Source organism: Erythrolamprus reginae, chromosome Z (genome assembly GCF_031021105.1).
Source record: "Erythrolamprus reginae isolate rEryReg1 chromosome Z, rEryReg1.hap1, whole genome shotgun sequence".
NCBI classification, from domain to species: Eukaryota; Metazoa; Chordata; class Lepidosauria; order Squamata; family Dipsadidae; genus Erythrolamprus; species Erythrolamprus reginae.
In genome coordinates, this window is record NC_091963.1 from 57,066,907 (window position 1) to 57,091,405 (window position 24,499).

Genomic DNA, 24,499 nt, shown 5'->3' on the forward strand with positions numbered 1-24,499 from the left:
AAAGAGAAATAGGCTGGTTCTAGCGTGCCTGCCCATGCTAACAAAACACAGTCTGCCACCCCAAAATTGCATCGATGTCTGCAGTAGGGCAGGAAGCCATGCCATGCCCAATGATGGGGGCAAAACGGATGGCAAGAGGAGCCCATCTCTCCACGCATTCCCCAATGATAATGACCCTTGCCTGCCCTTTCTGGTGAAGGAAGCCAACCCATACTTCTCTGTGTGCCTGGGCTCAAAGTCCATGCAGTTCAGGTGATGTGGCAGGCTCAGCAGTACAATGGAATTACAGGTGGTGTCAGTGTAACAGGCCCAGTGGTGATGCAGCAGGGTGGCAGGCCTGGTGGTGGGGTGGCAAGTCCGGCAGGGTTGCAGGCCCAGTGGCAGGTGGTGGTGGCAGGGCAGCAGGTGGTGATAGTGGGACAGCAGGCCCGGAGGCAGGGGGGCAGGCTGCAGCAGGATGTCCTCGATGAACTGCTTGATGAACAGGTGGTGGGACCATCCAATTCTCTCTTTAACAAACGGTTTGGCTGAACTGTTTGATTCCCACCTATCCAATTGGCGATGGATCAATCTCCCAGAATACCACCAATCAGCTGCCTGTTGCCATTGCTGCTGCCACACAAACTCTATCCCTCTTTCCCCCAGGTATGGCTGATGCAACATTCGATGTATAAGATGCACCCAAATTTTCATTATCTTTTAGGGCGGGGGAAGTGTATCTTATACTCTGGAAAATATGATACATATAAACTAGACAATTTTTTGTATGATTTTCAGTCAAAGCAGCTATACATTATCAAAATAGTAAGAACAGGAAACAAATTAGTATATATTTGTTTCTGGCAAATTATTTCTGTAGCTAAAAATTTAGAAAAAAATATATCATATTAATTACATATAAACTTATGCTGATGAGGAAGTTTGTCTAGGTGTCCTGTGCTCAATCACTTGTCATGGTGCTTAACTGTTAAAGGCCACTCTTATTAGCCTTTATTATACTTAAATGGCTTGGACTGGATTGCTGCTCAGGCAGATTGCATCACTCCAAAATTAAACCATATGTGGGAGCTCAGACAAACACCTTGGATTTGCATTTCCTCTTTTGGGTATAGAACCAGCTATGACCCCTACATAACCCCTACATGGCCCCATAGGAATCCAATAATAGAATAAATGCCCTTCAGGAACAGAAAGTTCAAATGCAAAGCCAAAAGAAGGTATACAAAACTTCATATCGGAGATGTATGTGATTGACAAGTACATACTCCATCCACTCCATGGCTTTGCTAACAAGGTTACACAGGCATAAAAGGAACATGACTATGGAAAAGTGATCCGATTACTTCAAGTCTTTTGTAGTAAAGATCTCTCCAGTTTTTATTTCAGTTTAAGGACAGATTTTATTGTGAAGAGGAGAAAGATTCTAAATGCCATTCATATCAAACAGCCTTGGCAGCAGTTTTGGATACAATGGTTTGTTCTTTTGCATCAATTCTTCTACATCTGTCTGAAGAAGTATTCCAGTATATTTCATACAGAAGAGAATCAGATAGTGTGTTTCTTTCCAGATGGATGACCACAAGTACTGCATAGAAGAAACCAGGCCTTGAAGAAGCAGTGGATATGCAATTAGAGATGGTTTACTTGACTTTATTGCAGACAAAAATGCTGTGGAATATCAGGTGATTCTAGTGATTGAGCCTGGGCTATTCTTTGAATTAATTGAGGTGCTGCAACCTGAGGAGTGCTCTAGTACATCTCAGTTAAATGAAATAATGATGGCATCACAGACAATATTGCTGACTGAACTACCTAGAGATGTGAATGCTGATGATATGATTAAAGGCACATTTCTGATAAACTTAGAAGGTAGTGATATTTGGGAGGAGTCTGCCTATAAAGTCATTGTTCCACCAGCTGCTCAATCAAAATGTCCCCATTGTCGAAAATACACTGCTGGTTCAGCAGAGACAACATGCACAAGTTGTAGGCAAATACTTGGTGAGAAATGGATAGTGGTCAAATAGCTTTGCTGGCTAAAGCATGCACATTTTGAGAAAACATGGAATATAGAAATATTTATACAGAAAGCAACATATTGTTTGTCTGAGAGCTGGAAAGCTAAATTCAAAATTCATGTGAATATATTTAAGCTTGTACACTTAATAAACTGCTAAATAAAATGGGGGGGGGAAAACCCTCACTATCACCTCCATTTAGTCAGCTGCCAAGAACCACAAACCCTGGTGGTCTATTCAACAATGAACCCTCTTAGATTCAGAGCTGATGTCGTGGTAGTACATAATGATTTAGCAAGGCTCTGCTAAGCCAGCCAAATTCTATCTTTCAGGAGGCACTCCAGAGAAGTGACGAAATGGAAGGAACGCTCCATGGTGTTCCATGGATCGTGAGGAGGAAAGCAGCCCCTTTCAGGGCCAGAGGAAGCCCTCAAGCCAGCAGGAGAAAAAAACTATCATTATGACCAGAACAATCTGGAGTAGCTCCCAGCTCCCCATGGAAGAGGTGACTGAGAAGAACTCAGCATGAGTGATCTGGGTGAGATTTTCTTTTTTCAACCTTATTATTTATTTATTTATTTATTAGAGTTGAAGGGGACCTTGCAGGTCATCAAGTCCAACCCCCTGGTTAAACAGAAAATCCTACAGCACCCCAGCCAAATGACAGTCCAATCTCCTCTTGAAAATGTCCAAAGTTGGGGAGTTTACAACCTCCGCTGGCAGGCCGTTCCATTGGTTGTTTGCTCTGACCGTCAGGAAGTTCTTCCTTATTTCTATATTGAAACTCTGGGAGGAATTTTTCCCAAGAACTTACAGTATTTTCTTGGAGAGTTTGATTCAAAAGGGTGAGGCAGGGTATTTCATTGTACACTTCCCAAAACTTAGCAGCAACCAAGATTTTGAGCCTTTGACAGATCTGGAAAAAGCCTGATTTCATTAAAGTATAAGAGGCATGGGTCAAAACCTGTGCAGTGCCTGGACTGATTCTTTTTGTGTGTTTTCCCCCCACTACTAAAACATTGGAAATGATTTAATGGTTAAGTTTGGATGATTTAAATTTTTCCCCCCTTTGTCTTCAAAATAAATACTGTAGTGAAAAATGGAAAACTAAGTAAGCATAACACCGAAGTCCGGAGGTGAGGTTTCAAGGACTTCGGTGTTTTTGCGATGCTGGGATTCCCCTGCAGCATCGCAAAAACACGGAAGTCTGGAGGTGGGGTTTCCCATGGAGGGGAGCCTCAGGAATCCCAGCAGCGCAAAAACGGGCGCTTCGGCTGGCAAAAGGGGTGAATTTTGGCCTTGCACACATTAATCGCTTTTCCATTGATTCCTGTGGGAAACATTGTTTTGTCTTATGAACTTTTCACCTTACGAAACTCATCCCCGAACCAATTAAGTTTTTAAGATAAGGTATCACTGTATTTGTTTATAATTTGTTTTTTATAAAATAATATTTACTAATTTTTCCAAATTTTTAAAAGAAAACATTTCAATAATTTAATACAGATTTAAACCCGATATCTTGTATATGTTACATTTCTTATATCATCTCTTTATAGATACATATATTATGTTACATATTTCTATATTCCTTCTGATACATCCTTTCACATTTTATTCCTGTTTTTACTTTTGTTACCCATCCATTCGTACCAATTTTTCCAAATGTCATAATACACTGAATTGCTAGTTCCCTTAATCTCCATAGTTAAACTGTTGGAAACCAAAATCCCTGACTCATGGAGAGAATCATACAAGAAGGAGCTGAGAGAAATCAAATTCAAAATTAAAGGCTAATTTCATTGTTGAATGCAGATTACACAATTTTTATGACAATATTGGCAGAAAGACTAAAAAAAATACTAAACAAATATTAAACAAATCATTAATTCAGACCAAATCAGATTTGGACAAGTTAACAAAAATTAATAATAACACAAGGACCGTTTTGGATATTTTAGAATACTACGATGCACATCCAGAAAGGCAGATAGTCCTTGTCTTTCTGGATGCACAGAAAGCAGTCGGCAATGTAAATTGGCAGTACCTATTAGAATTAATTAAAAAATTAAAATTCGGTGATAAATTTGAAAAAATAAAAAAACATCTATACCTCCCAGTCAGCCAGAGTCATGATAAATGGAGACATGATGCAACCATTAGCAATAACTAAAGGAGTACATCAGGGATGCCCTATATCGCCTCTGCTTTTCATATTAACCTTGGAGAGATTACTAAACAAAATACGGAGCAATAAAGAAATTATGGGTACAAAAATAAGAGATGAGGAATATAAACTGCAAGCATATGCAGATGATGTGGTCTTTTTTCTTGAACAACTGATACAATCAGGACAAGAATTAATCAAAGAAATTGAGGAATATGGGGAGCTGGCAGGATTAAAAATTAACAAACAAAAGACTAAATTGATAGTGGAAAACATGTCATCAATGCAAAAATTAGAACTGGAAAGATTGTTGAATTTACAAATAACCAAAAGATCAAATATTTGGGACTAATAATAACAAATAAATGCTCCTCAATTAGATAAGATAATTATGACATTACTACAACAAACAAAACAGGATTTTGAGAGATGGAAACTTTTACAACTCTCCCTATTAGGTTGGATCACAGTAGTAAAAATGAGTATATTACTCAAATTTTTATACCTATTTCAAGCAGCCCCCATCAAATTAGACCCCGTTTTATAATGAATTGGATAGAACAGTTACAAAAGTCATATGGCAAAATAAGAAACCAAGGATAAAATTATTAAGCTTACAGGATAGGAAAAGCAGAGGCAGCCTAGACTAACAATGTCATCTGGCGGGGCCCAGGGGAAGAGCCTTCTTTGTGGCGGCCCCGGCCCTCTGGAATCAACTCCCCCCCCCCAGAGATTAGAACTGCCCCCACCCTCATCTTTCGTAAACTACTCAAGACTCACTCATACCGCCAGGCATGGGGGATTTGAGACATCTTTCCCCCAGGCTCTTTATATTTTATATTTGGTATGTATGTGTTGTCCGGTTTTAATATGATTGGGTTTTATATATTTCTTTTTTAATATTAGATTTGTTTCACTATAATAGTTTTTATTATTGTTGTGAGCCGCCCTGAGTCTTCAGAGAGGGGCGGCATACAAATCTAATATATTATTATTATTATTATTATTATTATTAAATTAAATTAAGATTGTCATTTCTCCAACAACCTAAATCTGTTTTTTTGTAGCCAATCCTTTTCAAAATGATCTTTGATGTGGAGATCATAGTGTTCCTGGTAATATGCATATTCATTTTCTACAGATTAGGCTGGGGCAGGATTAGACTGGGAAGGATAAAAGGCAGGAAAAAGCCATTTTAATTTGCACTTCCAGATCACAGAGAAGGAGAGAGGAAGGTAGTGCATTTTACTTTTTGCATTTTGCATTTTTTGAATTCCAGGAGGAGGGGCAGATACTACTGGCTATAAGAGACAATTTTATTGGCAGTTTGTGTTCAAGCACAGACAAATCAGATTAGGCTGGGGCAGGATTAGACTGGGAAGGATAAAAGGCAGGAAAAAGCCATTTTAATTTGCACTTCCAGATCACAGAGAAGGAGAGAGGAAGGTAGTGGCCTAACGGCGCGCGAATCATATAACTATAAACCAAAATTAGCAAATTTGGTAGCAATAGGGGTTGTTGATTTTCTTGCTAAGTACTTGTATTTCAATACATTGTTAAGATGACTGGCTTGGTGCAGTGTAACACTTGTTTGGCTGTTGACTTCCGTAGTACCTTGTGGAACTTGGGGTGCTGCCCTCTTTGCATAAGGACATCTAGGTTAGATGGCGAGATCTCTAGATTGCAGTCCTTAGTTTGTAGTTTGCAGTCAGAAGTGGAAAGATTGTCCCAGCCACGTGCTGTAATGCATCCATGTGTCCAGCCTCCACTTCCACAGCGCCCCCCGAGGAGGAGGGCTGTGTGGACAACTGTCGGTTCAGGAAGATTGCGTGCAGTTGAGCAAAAACATAGCAATTTTGGTCTCTCTGTATCGAATTCCTATAATGTTCTTGCGGATTTAAATAGTAAGGATGTTGGAGATATTAGCAAGGTCCCTCAGGCAGAGAATGAGGGGGTGTTCAAAGGGGAAGTTGTCGTAAATATCACCAAACCATCAAGTGCAGTTAGTAGAAATAAAAAGAGGACACATTTTCTTGTGGGTGATTCGACTGTTAGAGGTGTTGATTTGGGACAGAGCAAGGATGTGGTGAAGGTGCTGAGGTGTCTCCCAGGGGCCACTGCCAGCAGAGACAGGAGGCGGATTACGGACATTGTTGAGGCTGTGAGTAAAGGTAATAACGTTGATGTGGTGGTGCATCTTGGCACAAATGATTTGTCCCAGAGAAATGTTAATGTAGTAAAAAGAGATTTTCAATGTCTTAGTGTGGAGCTGGGTAAAATAACAGATTCAGTGACTTTCTCAGAGGTGTTACCGGTTTGTGGCCAAGAGGATAAAACAACGTGTATCAGAGAGTTTAATGTGTGGTTAAGGCAGTGGTGTAAAGCTGAAGGTTTTGGCTATGTAAGTCATGATGTCAGTAGGTGGTCTAATAGGGAGTTGTTTAATAGGGATGGTTTGCATCCATCATACAGAGGTACCCAGGTGCTCGGTGAGGAATTCAGAACTTTTTTGGACAGGCATTTAAACTAGGTAAAGGGGACAGAGATGTAACTGATGTGGGTGATTTCTGTCCCCGACCAATGAGGATAAAGCAGTTTTTGGAAGCTTATGAAAAGGGAGCTGCAAATAAAATAGATGTAGTTGTTGATGATAAGGGTCAAACTAATAATGAAAATAATGTTCTTCGGGTAATGTGCACGAATGCTCGAAGCTTGAGCAACAAGCTCTGTGAATTAATGGCCATAATATCTAGAGATAATTTGGACCTGGTTGCCCTAACTGAGACATGGTTTAAGGATTCTAATGAATGGGAAATATCCATACCAGGATATACACTGTATAGGAAGGATAGAAGAGAGAGAAGGGGAGGTGGAGTAGCCATTTATATTAAAGAAAGTCTAAAAACAACACTAATTCAAAATACATGTCAAGATCTAGAGACTCTCTGGATTTGCATGCAAAATAAAGAAGGTTCTGTCATTAGAATTGGGGTGATCTATAGGCCTCCAGGGCAATCCGAGGAATATGACAACAAGATGGTGGATGAAATTACCCAAATGTCAGTAAAGGGAGATATTGTGGTTATGGGTGATTTCAACATGCCTGATGTTGACTGGAATATCCCCAGTGCCCTTACATGCAAAAGTAAGAATATAGTAGAGGCCTTTACAGGAGCAGCTCTGGCACAGCTGGTTAAGACACCAAATAGAGGGGAGAATATTCTAGATTTAGTTTTTACGAATGGGAATTGGGTTTCAGAGGTCAAGGTGGGAGAAAATTTAGGTTGCAGTGACCATCTATGTTTGTGGTTTGATGTAAAAACTCATTGTGAGCAATCCTATAATGCAACCAAAGTACTGGATTTCAGAAAAACAAATTTTAATGCAATGGGGGAATATTTAGATAATGAATTAAGGGGGAGGGATAAAATGGCAGGAGCGAGCACCCAGTGGACTGTATTAAAAAAGGCCATCTTAAAAGCCACTGGACTGTATGTAAGACAAATAACTAAAGGTAAAAGTAAGAAGAAACCACTATGGTTTAGCAATGATGTAAGGGCTGTAGTCAATGAAAAAAAGGCTGCCTATAGGAGGTATAAAGAGTCTGGAAGTATAGCTGATAGGGAGGTGTATAAAATGAGACAGAAGGAGGCGAAACAGATAATATATGCTGCTAAAGCCTCAAAAGAGGAAGAAATTGCCAAATCTGTAAAGAAGGGGGATAAAACCTTCTTCAGATATATTAGTGATAAGAAGAAGAAAAACTGCGGCATCACGAAGCTTAGTACTGGGAATAAAACATGCATTAATGGGAATAAGGAGATTGCTGACCATTTCAATAGCTACTTCTGTTCAGTTTTCTCAAAAGACACCTTACAAAATAATACTATAGAGGGATATAGCATTGCTTCCAGCTGTACGGATTCAGCTCCAGTGATCTTAGAAGCCAATGTCTTAGAAGAACTTGAACAATTAAAGATAAATAAGGCAATGGGTCCAGATGGCATCCACCCCAGAGTTCTTAAAGAACTCAGATCTGTCATTGCTACCCCCCTGACTGATTTGTTTAACCAATCGTTGTTAACAGGAGAAGTTCCTGAGGATTGGAGAATGGCCAGTGTTGTGCCTATTCACAAGAAGGGCAGTAGAGAAGAAGCTGGTAACTACAGGCCAGTTAGCTTGACATCAGTTGTAGTTAAAATGATGGAGACTCTACTCAAAAAGAGGATAAATCAGCACCTAAAAAACAATAACTTATTGGACCCAAATCAGCATGGCTTTACTGAAGGCAAATCATGTCAGACTAATCTTATTGATTTCTTTGACTATGTCACAAAGGTGTTGGATGAAGGTGGTGCCGTGGATATTGCCTACCTGGACTTCAGCAAAGCCTTTGATACGGTTCCACATAAAGAGCTGATAGATAAATTAGTGAAGATTGGACTTATTCCCTGGATAGTTCAATGGATTTGCAGCTGGCTGAAGCGTAGACATCAAAGAGTTATTGTTAATGGCGAGTATTCTGAGCAGAGTCAGGTTACAAGCGGTGTGCCACAAGGGTCTGTTCTGGGTCCTATTCTTTTTAATATGTTTGTGAGTGACATAGGGGAAGGTTTGGTAGGGAAGGTTTGCCTATTTGCCGATGACTCTAAAGTGTGCAATAGGGTTGATATTCCTGGAGGCGTCTGTAATATGGTAAATGATTTAGCTTTACTAGATAAATGGTCAAAGCAATGGAAACTGCAGTTTAATGTTTCCAAATGTAAAATAATGCACTTGGGGAAAAGGAATCCTCAATCTGAGTATTGTATTGGCAGTTCTGTGTTGGCAAATACTTCAAAAGAAAAGGATTTAGGGGTAGTGATTTCTGACAGTCTCAAAATGGGTGAACAGTGCAGTCAGGCGGTAGGGAAAGCAAGTAGGATGCTTGGCTGCATAGCTAGAGGTATAACAAGCAGGAAGAGGGAGATTATGATCCCGCTATATAGAATGCTGGTGAGACCACATTTGGAATACTGTGTTCAGTTCTGGAGACCTCACCTACAAAAAGATATTGACAAAATTGAATGGGTCCAAAGACGGGCTACAAGAATGGTGGAAGGCCTTAAGCATAAAACGTATCAGGAAAGACTTAATGAACTCAATCTGTATAGTCTGGAGGACAGAAGGAAAAGGGGGGACATGATCGAAACATTTAAATATATTAAAGGGTTAAATAAGGTCCAGGAGGGAAGTGTTTTTAATAGGAAAGTATACACAAGAACAAGGGGACACAATCTGTAGTTGGGGGAAAGATCAAGAGCAACATGAGAAAATATTATTTTACTGAAAGAGTAGTAGATCCTTGGAACAAACTTCCAGCAGACGTGGTAGATAAATCCACAGTAACTGAATTTAAACATGCCTGGGATAAACATACTGTATATCCATCCTAAGATAAAATACAGAAAATAGTATAAGGGCAGACTCGATGGGCCATGAGGTCTTTTTCTGCGGTCAGACTTCTATGTTTCTAAGGGATATGATAATTCATCCTGAATGCCCCAATATTTCTGAGATTTAAAAAATAAAGATGTAAGTAAATAGCTTTCCACAAAATTCAAACAGATTTTGTATAATATCTTCAATAATTGGTATGGCACATCTGTACAGTCTTTCTGTACTTTTCTAGTCACCAGAAAAGGTGACTAGATGTAGTTAGGTACTACATTTAGAGTCCAGTTCATGGGTATCAAACTTGTTGATGTACAAATCAATCAACCAATAATTGGTGTTTACCTGCCGTAGGTTTACATCCATTCCCTATATGCAGTGCACACCTAATTGCTGATGGAGGAACAAGCCGTGTGCCTGGGCCTAATGAAGCCTCAACAAAAGCTTCCGGGCCATCCATCTCGAGTCCTTAAACTTGTCAGGCGCCCACCAATTTTCTTGCGGGTTCGCCAGAAACAAACGGGTTGAATCTAGGGCCTTCTAGTTCGCGCGGTAACTGGAGTAGGGTGGTGATACGCGAGTATTGCCAAAGCAATCCCAAGCAGAGGGGAGCAATTCTGCAGTACTAAAAGAATCAGATGGGCCAGGGTGGGGGAGCTTGTATTTAATTAACCGCATTTAACCGCTTTGTTGGGGCTAATGTATTATTCTTCGGAGGCCTTCCTTTATATTGCTTCGGGGAAGGAGGCTCCTGAGACAGTGGTTTTCGCATATAGGTGTCACGGAGCCACTCTGTTAAATCACCGCCGCCACTTTAATAACAGCAGTTGCGGCGACAGGAAAGAGGTGAGGGCACATTTCCTTTCCCTTTTTACTAAAGGAGAAGCAGTTCCTTCTTTCTGACGCAGCTTCGCGGCGAGGAGCAAAAGGGTCAGAGTCAGACCACCGCACAGGGACGGCGCAGTCTTCCGCTCGTGGAGGTTAGGCTGCTAAAGCAGTTTGGCGGCGGCCCCTCGGCTCCCCAAAGTGCAGAAGTAGGATCGGTTTCCTTCTCTGGATAGGAAATCACGTTCATCCAACATGGATCCTGGCTCTAAGAGGATCGCGGCGGAGGAAGGAAGCCCGCTGCAGCCCCCGGAAGAAGAGGAAGAAGTGGACCCCAGGATTCAAGTAAGCGGAGCCTTCGATTGCCCTATCCGAGATCCTAGAGAGAACGGCCCCAAAAGCGCGATTGCAGTGGAAAATGGGTGGGTGATAGCACCGAGGCGCGAGCAGGTCTGTAATTACAAAGTAAGGACGCATTGTACACTCTTGGTTAAGCTCTTTGAATTTTCGTGAATATCTTTCGTTTTCTCTTCATCGGGCATCTTTTATCTGTTATACCCCCGTTATTTTACGGGTTTTTGACTTTGGCTTTACAGTATTAGATTTCTGCAGCTGGCTGGAAAAACTCATTGCAAAGGAAAGATGCTCCGGTTTCTTTCTTTTTTTTTTCAAATATTTTTTATTGATTTTTTAAAATATGAGACAAATAAAACAAACAACATTTAACATGTATAGGAGCTACCATTGCTCCTCTTATTATAGAAGTCTTCTTAATTCAGAAATAAATAAATTCTATTTTAGATCAATACAGAAAATTAGACTTATCGATGAAATATCTCTTTGTATACAATACTAATATAAAAATCTAAACTTTCAAATATTTTCTGTTCATTATGTAATTATAAAGTAGTTAAGTTCAATTAATAAAAATAAACTTATTCATCATCAAATATCACTTTATGTTATATTCAATGTTGTACATTTAACTATTCCATACTTTATTATCTTTAATAGTCCTTTTTTGAATTCCACCATTTATAAACTTTTTCCCAAGTTTTATAAAATTCAGTTTCCACTTGGTTATTTAACCTCTGGTCATCATATCCATTTCTGCACATTCCATAATCTTCCTAAAAACCTCTTGTCTTTTGGAATTTTCTTTTCTTTCCATTTTTGTGCAAATGCTATTCTTGCTGCTACTAATATATGAATTATTAAATAGTATATTTATTTCAGTCATTTTTCTACCTTGTTTCAATAAATCTTAGATTTTGGGCATGTCCACCAAGCATGAAAGTATATGCCAATTTCTTTTTTACATTTCCAACAAATAGGAGAGGCACTTGGAAACATCTTTGGGATCCTGTTTGGTGGAAGATGCCATCTACAGAATATCTTGATTTGATTTTCTTTGAAAGAAATTGATTTAGTTATCTTCCAATTATATATCCAAACCTTTTCCCATGTATCTAAATTTATTTCTTTTCTGAAATTTTTGCACCAACTAATCATATTATCTTCCAGTATCCAACCAATCGCCCTGTAATTCATTAAATATTTATATAACTTCCCAATCAATTTCCCTTGATTTGGAGTTAGTAATTTCCCAAGTATATTATTGTCCTTCTTAAATATTCTCATATCTTTTTAGTATCTAGAATTTATCTGGTCGTACTGCCACCAGTCTGTTTCTGCCCCTGACTCCTGCAATTCTTGTTTTGTTTTCAGTTTTAATTATCAAGTAAATCTCTATACTGTATTTCCATATTTTACCTTCTTTTAGCAAATTAGGATGAGAGATTGCTTCGATCGGTGAAATCCATTCTGACATTACTAAAAATGATTTTTTTAAATCTCTTTCCAAACATCTATTAATGCCTTTCTAATTATATTCCTATTAAAAAATGTGTGAATTTTGAACTTTTCATACCATCTGAAGGCATGCTAGCCTAACATTAAATCATGGCCCTCTAAATTTAATAATCTTCTATTTTCCAAGGTTAACCATTCTTTTATCCATGATAGTGCCGTGGCTTGGTAATACCGTGTTTCCCCGAAAGTAAGGCAGTGTCTTACTTTCTTTTTATCCCCAAAAGCCCCACTGTGTCTTACTTTGGGGGTATGTCTTATATTGTCCCGGGCAATTTTTTAATTTCTTATTTTGAAATATGTAATAAATAAAATCTAGACTTTACAATTTGCGGGGGGGGGGCAATGTAGCCTGCATGATAAATCATTTAAGTATACGGTACTGTACCTCTTTTAAGGACTCAGAAGCGGGAAGATTTTGGTCTTATTTGGCCACCGTAGCTGGTGCTAGGAAGTGCTGATTGGTCCTTTGAGCTGCTCATCATCCTTGGTTCGGGGAGCTTGATGAAAGAAGTGGCAGAAGCGCGGGTGAGTGGAGGCGGGCAGGAAAGGCACGAACCGAGGGTTTTAAGCAGAAGGCGGGGGCGGTTCAAGCAGCGTTCCGCCGCCGCCGCCGCTCCTGCGTCTTTCGCGGAAGTTCTTGAATGGTGGCGGCGGCCCTTGATCGCAGCCGATGAGGTTCGGCTTTCTTCGCTTCTCCTGCTGCTTCCTTTGCTTTTCCGCTGCTGACTAAGGCGACGCCGGCCGGGCAATTGGAAGGTACCCGATAGCCCTTTTCGTCGCCTTTCCCGGCGGGGAGAGCAAAGGCGGCGGCGGGAGTAGTGGAGGCGAGGCGGAGAAGAAAGAAGCGGCGGATAGCTGGCGAGGCGCCGGCTAGAGGGCTGGACCTCGCTGCTTGGCCGCCGCTCCCGCCGCCGCCTTTGCCTCTTGCCCGGCGGGAAAGGCGACGAAAACGGCTATCGGGTCCCTTCCAATTGCCCGGCCGGCATCGCCTTAGTCAGCAGCGGAAAAGCAAAGGAAGCAGCAGGAGAAGCGAAGAAAGCCGAACCTCATCGGCTGCGATCAAGGGCCGCCGCCACCATTCAAGAACTTTGCTTCTCCTGCTGCTTCCTTTGCTTTTCCGCTGCTGACTAAGGCGATGCCGGCCGGGCAATTGGAAGGGACCCGATAGCCCTTTTCGTCGCCTTTCCTGCCGGGCAAGAGGCAAAGGCGGTGGCGGGGAGCGGCGGCAAAGCGGCGGGGTCCAGCCCTCTAGCCGGCGCCTCGCCAGCTATCCGCCGCTTCTTTCTTCTCCGCCTCGCCTCCACTACTCCCGCCGCCGCCTTTGCTCTCCCCGCCGGGCAAGAGGCTGGGCGAGCAGGCCAAGGTGCTGGAACTGGGGCTGCCTGTCCTTGGCGTGAATGGCGGGCAGGTGGTGCTCGGCACCCGGAATCCCATCTTCTTCGCCCACCGCCCGAGCTCCCTCCAGAGCCTGCTGCCGCCGCCGCGCTTCCTCCACCGGCCGAGGAGTCCTTATCCGCGCCGGGTTTGGGAGACCCGGGTTTGGGAGCCCCCTCGCCAGCGCCGCGAACTGCTCCGACGCCTCCCTTGCTTTTAGTACCGTGTTTCCCCGAAAGTAAGACATATGTCTTACTTTCGGGGTATGGCTTATATTAGCCGACCCCCCTGAAACCCCCCATATGTCTTACAATCGGGGGGTGTCTTACTATCGGGGAAACACGGTATAACTTCCAATTTAGAAGAGCAAGTCCTCCTCTTTCTTTCTGATCTTCTAATGAGCTTTGTTTTATTCTTGGTTTCTTACCTTGCCATATAAATTTTTTAGTAATCTTAGTTAATTCCTTCAAAAAAATTCCCTCCTGGATTTATTGGGATTACCTGAAATAAAAATAATACTTTGGGAAGAATATTCATTTTAATTGTAGAAATTCTTCCTACTAAAGATAACTGTAGATTATTCCATATTTCCAAATCTTTTTTAATTTGACCTAGAAGCTTTATATAGTTATCATTTTTTAAAGACACGACTTTTGCAGAAATCCAAATGCCTAAATACTTTAATTTTTTGTTATTTTCATATTTGTTCATTTTCTAATAGTTTTTTCTGTACATCCGTCATATTTTTTATAAGCATTTGTGTCTTTTCCTTGTTAATTTTCAGACCAGCTACTTTTCCATATTTTTCTATTAAGTCTACTAGTTTTAATATTGATGTCAAGGCGTCTTCTATTACGAAGACCACATCATCAGCAAATGCTTGAATTTTGTATATTTCTTTTTTAATCTTCAAACCTTTTATATCATTTTCTGTTCTTATTTTTATTAATATTGTTTCTAATGTTAAAATAAATAATAATGGTGATATGGGGCAGCCTTGTCTAACTCGTCTTTGTATTTCTAATCTTTCAGTTTGTTCATTGTTTATTATAATTTTTGCTGATTGGTTGGAATAGATTGCATCAATTATATTAAAAAATTTAGTTCCCACATTCATCTTATTTAATTGTATTTTCATAAAAGTCCAATCTACATTGTTGAATGCCTTTTTGGCATCAAGAAATACAAGTGCCATTTGTTTTTCAAGGTGCTGTTCATAATATTCTAAGGTAATTATTTTTAATTTGTCTACCTGGTAAAAATCCATTCTGGTCTTCATGTATTATTTCATTTATAATGCTTTTAAGCCTGAGAGCATATATTGATATGAAAATTTTATAGTCTACATTTAGTAATGAAATTGGTCTATAATTCCCAATTTTCTCCTTTTCTGTTCCCACTTTATGTATTAATGTTATTGAGGTTTCTGTCCATGTTCTAGGTAATTTACCGTCTGCTGTTATGTTATTAAATATCTCTAAAATATTAGAAAAAACTATTTCACTGTCTAACTGATAAAATTCTGCGGGTATTGCATCAGGGCCGGTGGCTTTATTATTTTTCTGGTTTTTAATATATTGCTGTAATTCTAATGCCGTGAAAGGGTTGTTAAATTTTTGTTGCTGATCTTCAGTTAATATCGGTAGGTCTATAGTACTTAAATAGTCTGAAATCGCCTCTTCTTTTATTTCTTCTTTTTCATACAATTCCCTGTAAAATTCTAACATTATTTCCTTCTTTTCATCTATATTGTGTCTTATTACAGTGATCCCTCGAGTTTCGCGATCTCGAGTATTGCGAAACGCTATATCGCGATTTTTCAACCCGGAAGTAAACAACACCATCTGCGCATGCGCGCCATTTTTTTTTCTATGGCCATGCATGCGTAGATGGTGGAGTTTGCTTCCCCCTGGCCAGATCAGCTGCTGGGCGGCTTCCCTGGGTCTTCCCCCTCTTGCCGGGGTTTCCCCTTTGCGTGGGCGGCGGGGAAACCCCAGCGTTGCTTCCCAGCTGAGTGGCGCGAGCAACGGCGTGGGCGGGCGAAAGGCGGGCGCGCGGACATTGGGCACACGAGCGGCGTGGCGGCCGGACAAACGGCGGCCGCACGAGCAACGCAAGCGGCGTGGCGGCTGGACAAACGGCGGCCGCTCCTGGCGGCAGCACGAGCAACACGAACGGCGTGGCGGCCGGACAAACGGCGGCAGCACGAGCAACACAAACAGCATGGCGGCCGGACACTTGGGAAGACCCCCGCCCAGCAGCTGAGGACCCGCCTGCCCGCCGCTTGTCCGGCCGCCGCGCCGCTCGTGCCGCCGCTGCTGGCGCGAGCAACGGTTTTAACCATCGAGTATTGTATTGCTAGAAAGGATGGAAAGAGAGAAACTTCCATCTTCCGGAAAGGAACCCGAGCGCAGAGTGTGGTGCAGAAAGGCGCTCTGGCCTCTTCCAAGGATCGAAGCATCAGCTGGAAGCTAAGTTGAGGGCAGGTCGGAGGAGAATCCGTTTGTCCGGCCGCCACGCCGCTTGCGTTGCTCGTGTGGCCGCCGTTTGTCCGGCCGCCACGCTGTTTGTGTTGCTCGTGCTGCCGCCAGGCGCGGCCGCCATTTGTCTGGCCGCCACGCCGCTTGCGTTGCTCGTGTGGCCGCCGTTTGTCCGGCTGCCATGCTGTTTGTGTTGCTCGTGCTGCCGCCAGGCGCGGCCGCCATTTGTCCGGCCGCCACGCCGCTTGCGTTGCTCGTGCGGACGCCGTTTGTCCGGCCGCCACGCCGCTCGTGCGCCCCTTGTCCGCGCGCCCGCCCTTCGCCCACCCACGCCGTTGCTCGCGCCACTCAGCTGGGAAGCGGCGTTGCTCGCGCCAGCAGCGGCGGCACGAGCGGCGCGGCGGCCGGACAAGCGGCGGGCAGGCGGGTCCTCAGCTGTTGGGCGGGGGTCTTCCCAAGTGCGGAAGTAAAAAACACCATCTGCACATGCGCGAGGGCGTGCATGCGCAGATGGTGTTTTTACTTCCGCACCACTATATCGCGAAAAATTGAGTATCGCGAGGGGTCTTGGAACGTAACCCTCGCGATACTCGAGGGATCACTGTACTCCATCACTATCTAACAATTTTTTAATAATTTTAGATAATTTTAGATTCTCTTTCCTTCCTTGATTTATAAGCCAACCATCTTCCTGGTTTATTTGCATATTCAAAATATTCTTGTTTTGCTCTTTTTATTTTTTCTGCAATTTGTTCTTGTTCCATCAACTTTATTTTATGTTTTAATATAGACCTCTGATTTTTAACTTTATCATCTTGTTCATTTTGTTGCATTTCTAATTCTATTTTTTTCAATTCTTCCTCTAATTTTTGATATTGTATCTTTTTCTCTTTATTTTCAAATGTATGCCTTTGTTGTATCCCAAAGGTTTTGTGGGGTTGTATCATTATTTTTATTTATTTATTTTAAAAGTTCCACTCTTTATACTCAGGGTCACGTAAAAAACATTTCTATTCATGTGCCAATTCTTAGATTTTCCCCTACCTTTCCAATATACAGTATTATTACTGGACTGTGGTCTGCCCAACTGTTGGTTTCTATTTCAATGTCCTTAATCCTTTCCATTGTGTGTGCTGGTGCCCAAGCTATATCTATCCTAGTCCAAATTTTGTGGGGGTTTGAGTAAAAAGTATATTGTTTATTTTGTGGGTGGCATTCGCGCCATACATCTTTTTAATAATAGTTCTGTACTCATTTTCTAGAAAGAAATCAGCTAAAATCAGTGAACTCCCATGCACGAGCGTCCTTGCATGAGATTTCATTTGAGCCGCATGCATAGAAGTCAAATCTTGCGCTGGCTTCTGCATGCGCACACGCCGGATGCATGCATTCCTGCGCCCATCGCCAGGAGCACACCGGTAGTACCGGCAATGGGCAGCCCCTTCACTGGTCTAGAGTTACTTTATGAGAAGAGTCTTCCACTCCTCTACTTGCAGCAGAATAACCAGACTTGAAATCCTAGGCTTAGAAAGTTTGGAGCTTCGTCATCTTAAATATGACCTAAGCATAGTGCATAAAATCATCTGCTACAATGTCTTTCCTGTCATTGACTACTTCATCTTCAACCACAACAATACACAAGCACATAACAGATACAAACTCAAACTCATTAGTAGCAATATCATTTATATAAACTGTTATTTCTTTGTACACTACCAATATGTACAGTACTTGACTATATAAATAAATAAAATAAAATCTTTGCCAGAGCCAAAAGACTGCTGGCAAAGCCTCTTAATAGATGCAGATTTAATGTAACTTTAATGTAAGGATCAGTTTGGGGAGATTAACATAATTAATGCCACTCTGACAGAATGCATGAGAAGGGATATTGTATATTTTATCTGTTACAATCTCCCACTTTTTTTCCCATTGCTGCAAAATTGAGAAAGTTGTAGGAAGCATCTCCTTCCCTACTACAAACCTGGCCAGTTTGTGAAAGTTGTCAGTGGAAATGTCAGTTTGGGAACTAGAATAATGATTTATTATTGACTAAGAAAATAGCACATTTTAAATAGCATAACAATTGCATATTTTCTACAAAATTCTTTCTATAATGTGTTTTTTTCTGTGGCAGATTTGTGGCCCACTAAAATATTTGTATTGCCAGTTGTTTGGCACAAATAGATTCATTCAGTGATGCCAATTGGGATTTCCTTTTGCTGACTAAAAGTTTAGAAATGCAAACTCTAGTTATAATATTGATGTAACTATCTGATACAAGGAATGATAAAATGTATAATGTGGCATGACCCTGAAAATAATGCAAATTACATAATTCATGACTTCATAATACATGTGACATACTTATCCTCTTCTCTGCCATAGAGACATCGTGCAGACATCTATTTATTTATTTATTTATTTATTTATTTATTTATTTATTATTTAGATTTGTATGCCGCCCCTCTCCGAAGACTTGGGGCGGCTCACAACACGATAGAACAAATCATAAATAATCCAAATAACTTTAAAATATTTAAGATTTAAAAGAGCCCCCATATACTAACACAGTGTTTCCCAACCGGTGTGGCCGCGGCACACTGGTGTGCCGCGAGACATGGTCAGGTGTGCCGCGAAGAAATAAGCTCAGCTTCTGGTCTCGCAACTTTTTGCGAAGAGAAAAAAGTTGTGAGGACCGGAAGCTGAACTTGCTTCTTTGCGCCTTCCAAGTTTTCCAGCAGTTGCGGCGCCCCGCCCGGCTGGAGCTTCCCTGTCAGCAGGTGAGCTTTGGGGGCTTGGTGGGAGGGCAGCGGCAGCGGGAGGGCGGCGCGCAAGGGGGAGGGGTGATGGCGGCGGCAGCGGCAGCGGGCAGGAGCCATGCCATGGGGCGGTGGCAGGGTGGTCCCCTCTCTCTCTCCCCCTCTCTTGCTTTCTCTTTCCCTCCCCCCTCTCTCCCCTCTCTCTTTCTCCCAGTAGCCGTGGGGCGACGTCAGGGTGATCGTCGGTGCCTCTGTTCCTCTGTTCTGGAGGCGGAGCTCCGGAAACAGAGGAACAGAGGCACCGATGGCGGCGGCTGGAAATGCTGGAATTGTGTGGCTGGCACTTGCCTGCTGGCTGGACCAGGACGGAGGCTCAAGCCCCACGTCCATGCCCAGCGCAATGCCAGAAATGTACGGCTTCTAGCCACCGCCGTCTGTGCCTCCGTTCTGGAGCTCCGCCTCAAGCTGATCACCCTGCCGTCGCCCCACGGATACTGGGAGAAAGAGAGAGGGGGAGAGGGGGGAGGAGAAAGAGAAAGCAAGAGAGGGAGAGACAGAAATAGAGAGAGGAAGAGAGGGGGGAGAGAAAGAGAGAGAAAGATATAGCAAGAGAGGGAGAGAGAGAAAGAGAGGGGGGAGAGAAAGAGAGAGAAAGAGATAGCAAGAGAGGTAGAGAGAGAAAGAGAGAGGAAGAGAGGGGGGGATAGAAAGAGAGACGAAAGAGATAGCAAGAGAGGGAGAGAGAGAAGGAGAGAGGGAGAGAGGGGGGAGAGAAAGAGATAGCAAGAGAGGGAGAGGGAGAAGGAGAGAGGGAGAGGGGGGGAGAGAAAGAGATAGCAAGAGAGGGAGAGAGAGGGGGGGGAGAGAGAGAAAGAGATAGCTAAGAGAGGGAGAGAGAGAAAGAGAGGAGGGAGAGGGGGAGAGAAAGAAGGAGAGACAGATAGCAAGAGAGGTAGAGAGAGAAGAGAGAGAGGAAGAGAGGGGGGATAGAAAGAGAGAAAGAGATAGCAAGAGAGGGAGAGAGAGAAGGAGAGAGGGAGAGAGGGGGGAGAGAAAGAGATAGCAAGAGAGGGAGAGAGAGAGAGGGAGAGAGGGGGGGAGAGAGAAAGAGATAGCAAGAGAGGGGAGAGAGAGAAAGAGAGAGGGAGAGGGGGGAGAGAAAGAAGGAGAGAGAGGGGGGTAGAGAGAGAAAGCAAAAGAGAGAAAGAGAGATAGCAAGAGAGAGGGAGAGAGAGGGGGGGAGAGAAAGAGAGAAAGCAAAAGAGAGAGAGAGAAAGAGAGATAGCTAGAGAGGAGAAAGAGAGAGGGAGAGAGAGGGGGGAAGAGAGAAAGAGAGAAAGACAGCAAGAGAGAGAAAGCAAGAGAGAGAGAAAGAGGGGGGAAGGAGGGTGAGGGAAAGACAGAGAGAGGGAAGGAAGGAGGGAGAGAGAAGGAGGGCAAAAAAGAGAGGGAGGAAGGGAGAAACAAAGAGAGATGGAGACAGAGGGGAAAGAGGAGGGAAGGGAGAGAGAGAAAGAAAGAAAGAAAGAAGAGGGAGAGCGAAAAATAGAGCGAAAGGAGGAAGAGAGATATTTTTTGTCCAAACTTTTTTTTACACACACCCCTCCCCCCCCCCGCTCAATGTTCCCCAGGATTTTGTAAATGTGAATAATGTGCCGCGGCTCAAAAAAGGTTGGGAAACACTTGTACTAACAGACACACACCACAAGCATACCATATATAAATTGAACATGCCCCGGGGGAGGTGTTTCAATTCCCCCATGCCTGACGGCAAAGGTGGGTTTAAGGAGTTTACGGAAGGCAGGAAGAGTAGGGGCAGTTCTAATCTCTGGGGGGGAGTTGGTTCCAGAGAGTTGTGTGCTGCCCATCAGAGAAAGCTCTTCCCCTGGGGCCCGCCAACCGACATTGTTTAGTTGACGGGACCCGGAGAAGGCCCACTCTGTGGGACCTAATCGGTCGCTGGGATTCATGCGGCAGGAGGCGGTCTCGGAGATATTCTGGTCCAGTGCCATGGAAGGGCTTTAAAGGTCACTTTGAATTGTGACCGGAAATTGATCGGCAGCCAATGCAGACTGTGGAGTGATGGTGAAAACATGGGCATACCTAGGTAAGCCCCATGACTGCTCTCGCAGCTGCATTCTGCACGATCTGAAGTTTCCGAACACTTTTCAAAGGTAGCCCCATGTAGAGAGCATTACAGTAGTCGAACCTCGAGGTGAATGAGGGCATGAGTGACTGTGAGCAATGAGTCCCGGTCCCAAATAGAGCCGCAACTGGTGCACCAGGCGAACCTGGGCAAACGCCACCCCCTCGCCACAGCTGAAAGATGGTTCTCTAATGTGAGCTGTGGATCGAGGAGGACGCCCAAGTTGCGGACCCTCTCTGAGGGGGTCAATAATTCCCCCCCCCAGGGTAATGGACGGACAGATGGAATTGTCCTTGGGAGGCAAAACGCACAGCCACTCCGTCTTATCCGGGTTGAGTTTGACTCTGTTGGCACCCATCCAGGCCCCAACAGCTGCCAGGCACCGGCACATCACTTCCACTGCTTCGTTGACTGGACATGGGGTGGAGATGTAAAGCTGGGTATCATCAGCGTATTGATGATACCTCACCCCATGTCCTTGGATGATCTCATCCAGCGGTTTCATGTAGATATTAAATAGCAGGGGGGGAAGGACCGACCCCTGAGGCACCCCACAAGGGAGAGACCTTGGAGCCGACCTCTGACCCCCCCACTAACACCGACTGTGACCGGCCAGAGAGGTAGGAGGAGAACCACTGGAGAACAGTGCCCTCCCACCCCCAACCCCTCCAGCCGGTGCAGAAGGATACCATGGTCGATGATATCGAAAGCCGCTAAGAGGTCAAGGAGCACCAGGACAGAGGATAAACCCCTGTCCCGCGCCCGCCAGAGATCATCCATCAACCCGACCAAAGCAGTTTCTGTGCTGTAACTGGGCCTGAAACCCGACTGCTGGGGACCTAGATAATCGGCTTCTTCCAAGGACCGTTGGAGCTGGAGTGCCACCACCTTCTCAACAACCTTCCCCATGAAGGGAAGGTTGGAGACTGGACGATAGTTATTAAGTACGGCTGGGTCCAGGGAAGGCTTCTTGAGGAGGGGGGCGCAACGAGCGCTTATTTATAGAGTGTTGGAAAAAACTCCCCCTCCCCAAGGAAGCGTTGGTAATCTCCTGGACCCAGCTCCGTGTCACCTCCCTGCTGGCCGAGACCAACCCAGGAGGGACACGGGATCCAGTAAACGGGGCGGAACTCACAGCTCCAATGGCCTTGTCCACTTCATCAGATGTCACCAGATCAAACTCTTCCCAGACAGGGTGGACAAGTACGTGCCCCAGTCACCTCGACTGACTCGTTGTCAGTCGACTCTGTTTTCCAATTGGAGTCGAGATCAGCCCGGATCTGAGTGACTTTATCAGCGAAAAAATGTGTTAAAATCCTCGGCACTGCTCTGCAAGGGCTCCCCCAACTCCCCCCTGATTAAGAAGGGAGCGGGGTCACCCTAAACAGAGCGGCCGGGCGGGATTCCGCTGATGCAATCAAGGCGGTATGGTACGCGCATCTTGCCGCCTTGAGCGCCCCTTTGTAAGTCTTAATAAAAGCTCTTACAAGTGTTCGATCAGATTCAGACCTACTCTTCCTCCACCGCTTCTCTAGACGTCTCATTTTGGCGTTTCAACTCCCGGAGCTCCTCGTTGAACCATGGAGCTCTACGGGGTCTAGCGCCACAGAGAGGTTGCAAAGGCGCAATCCGGTCAAGAGCCTCCGCCGCAGCCCTGTTCCAGGCCTCCGCAAGAGACTCCACCGAACTGGGGACGAGTGCCTCTGGAATAACCCCAAGCGCCGTCTGAAAGCCCTCTGGGTCCATCAGGCGTCTGGGGCGGAACATCTTAATTGGTTCCGCCTCCCTTGCGGGGGAAGGATTGGAGCCAGGAAGTCAAGCCGTAGTAGAAAATGGTCTGACCATGACAAAGGCAATGCTTCTAAGCCCCTTAGTCTCAGACCATTACTCAATTGCTCGGGAAGAAATACCATGTCAGGTGCGTGCCCCTCCCTTGTGAGTCGGACCCTGAACTACTTGAGTCAGGTCCATGGCTGTCATGGTGGCCATGAACTCCTGTGCCAACCCTGAGGTTTCGCCGAGTGACGGCAGATTGAAGTCCCCCAGGACAATGAGTCCGGGGAACTCCACCGCCAATCCGGCTACCCTCCTCGAGTAGCACAGGCAGGGCTTTTGACACGCAGCTGGGAGGCAGGTACGTGAGAAATAAGCCCACCTGAACCCCCTAAGTCCAACTTCATCAAGAGAGACTCGCAACCCGCAATTTCCGGAGCAATGAGTCTACGTAGGGCAAAGGCTCTCCCTGGCTATAATAGCCACTCCTCCCCCCTTCCCTGGGGTCGAGGTTGATGCCATATCTGAAACCCAGGCTGGGCAAATTTCAGAGAGAGGAACACCTCCCTCTGGGCCCAGCCAGGTTTCATGCCAGGTCGGCCTCCTCATCCAGGATCAAATCCCGGATGAGGAGAGCTTTATTTACCACCGACCTGGCATTAAGCAGCAGCCACCTGAGTCCAGGGCCAGAGTTACAACTCATCACCAGTACCCAAGATTGGGCTCACAGAGTCAGAACAAGGGACCGTTATTAAGCAACGATCCCTCTTTCCCCTGAAACGGCTAACTCTGTACTTAAGAATCTATACTTAAGACAGGAGAAGGAATTCAATTAAGAACCTTGATAGTCATGTGAGCTTTGTCCAGTCTCTCTCTTACTAGAAGTAAATCTGTATTTCAGGGAGTCTTTTTACTTTTTTAGAGAGTTTGCCTATTTGCCGATGACCCTGTGCAATAGGGTTGATATTCCTGGAGGCGTCTGTAATATGGTAAATGATTTAGCTTTACTAGATAAATGGTCAAAGCAATGGAAACTGCAGTTTAATGTTTCCAAATGTAAAATAATACACTTGGGGAAAAGGAATCCTCAATCTGAGTATTGTATTGGCAGTTCTGTGTTAGCAAATACTTCAGAAGAAAAGGATTTAGAGGTAGTGATTTCTGACAGTTTCAAAATGGGTGAACAGTGCAGTCAGGCGGTAGGGAAAGCAAGTAGGATGCTTGGCTACATAGCTAGAGGTATAAACAAGCAGGAAGAGGGAGATTATGATCCCGCTATATAGAATGCTGGTGAGACCACATTTGGAATACTGTGTTCAGTTCTGGAGACCTCACCTACAAAAAATATTGACAAAATTGAACGGGTCCAAAGACAGGCTACAAGAATGGTGGAGAGGTCTTAAGCATAAAACGTATCAGAAAAGACTTAATGAACTCAATCTGTATAGTCTGGAGGACAGAAGGAAAAGGGGGGACATGATCGAACATTTAAATATATTAAAGGGTTAAATAAGGTCCAGGAGGGAAGTGTTTTTAATAGGAAAGTGAACACAAGAACAAGGGGACACAATCTGAAGTTAGTTGGGGGAAAGATCAAAAGCGACATGAGAAAATATTATTATTTTTATTTTACTGAAAGAGTAGTGGAT

At 43.9% G+C, this 24,499-nt stretch overlaps 1 protein-coding gene across 1 annotated transcript in view; it reads left to right on the forward strand.

Moving 5' to 3' along the window:
* The first annotated feature begins 10,072 nt into the window (after positions 1-10,072).
* Positions 10,073-24,499, forward strand: part of SH3BP5 (SH3 domain binding protein 5) — a 124,763-nt gene continuing 110,336 nt past the window's right edge. Inside the window, exon 1 of the mRNA XM_070726436.1 lies at positions 10,073-10,788. Coding sequence (XP_070582537.1) covers positions 10,699-10,788 — 90 coding nt within the window. The 5' untranslated portion in view covers positions 10,073-10,698. The remainder of the gene's footprint in view (positions 10,789-24,499) is intronic.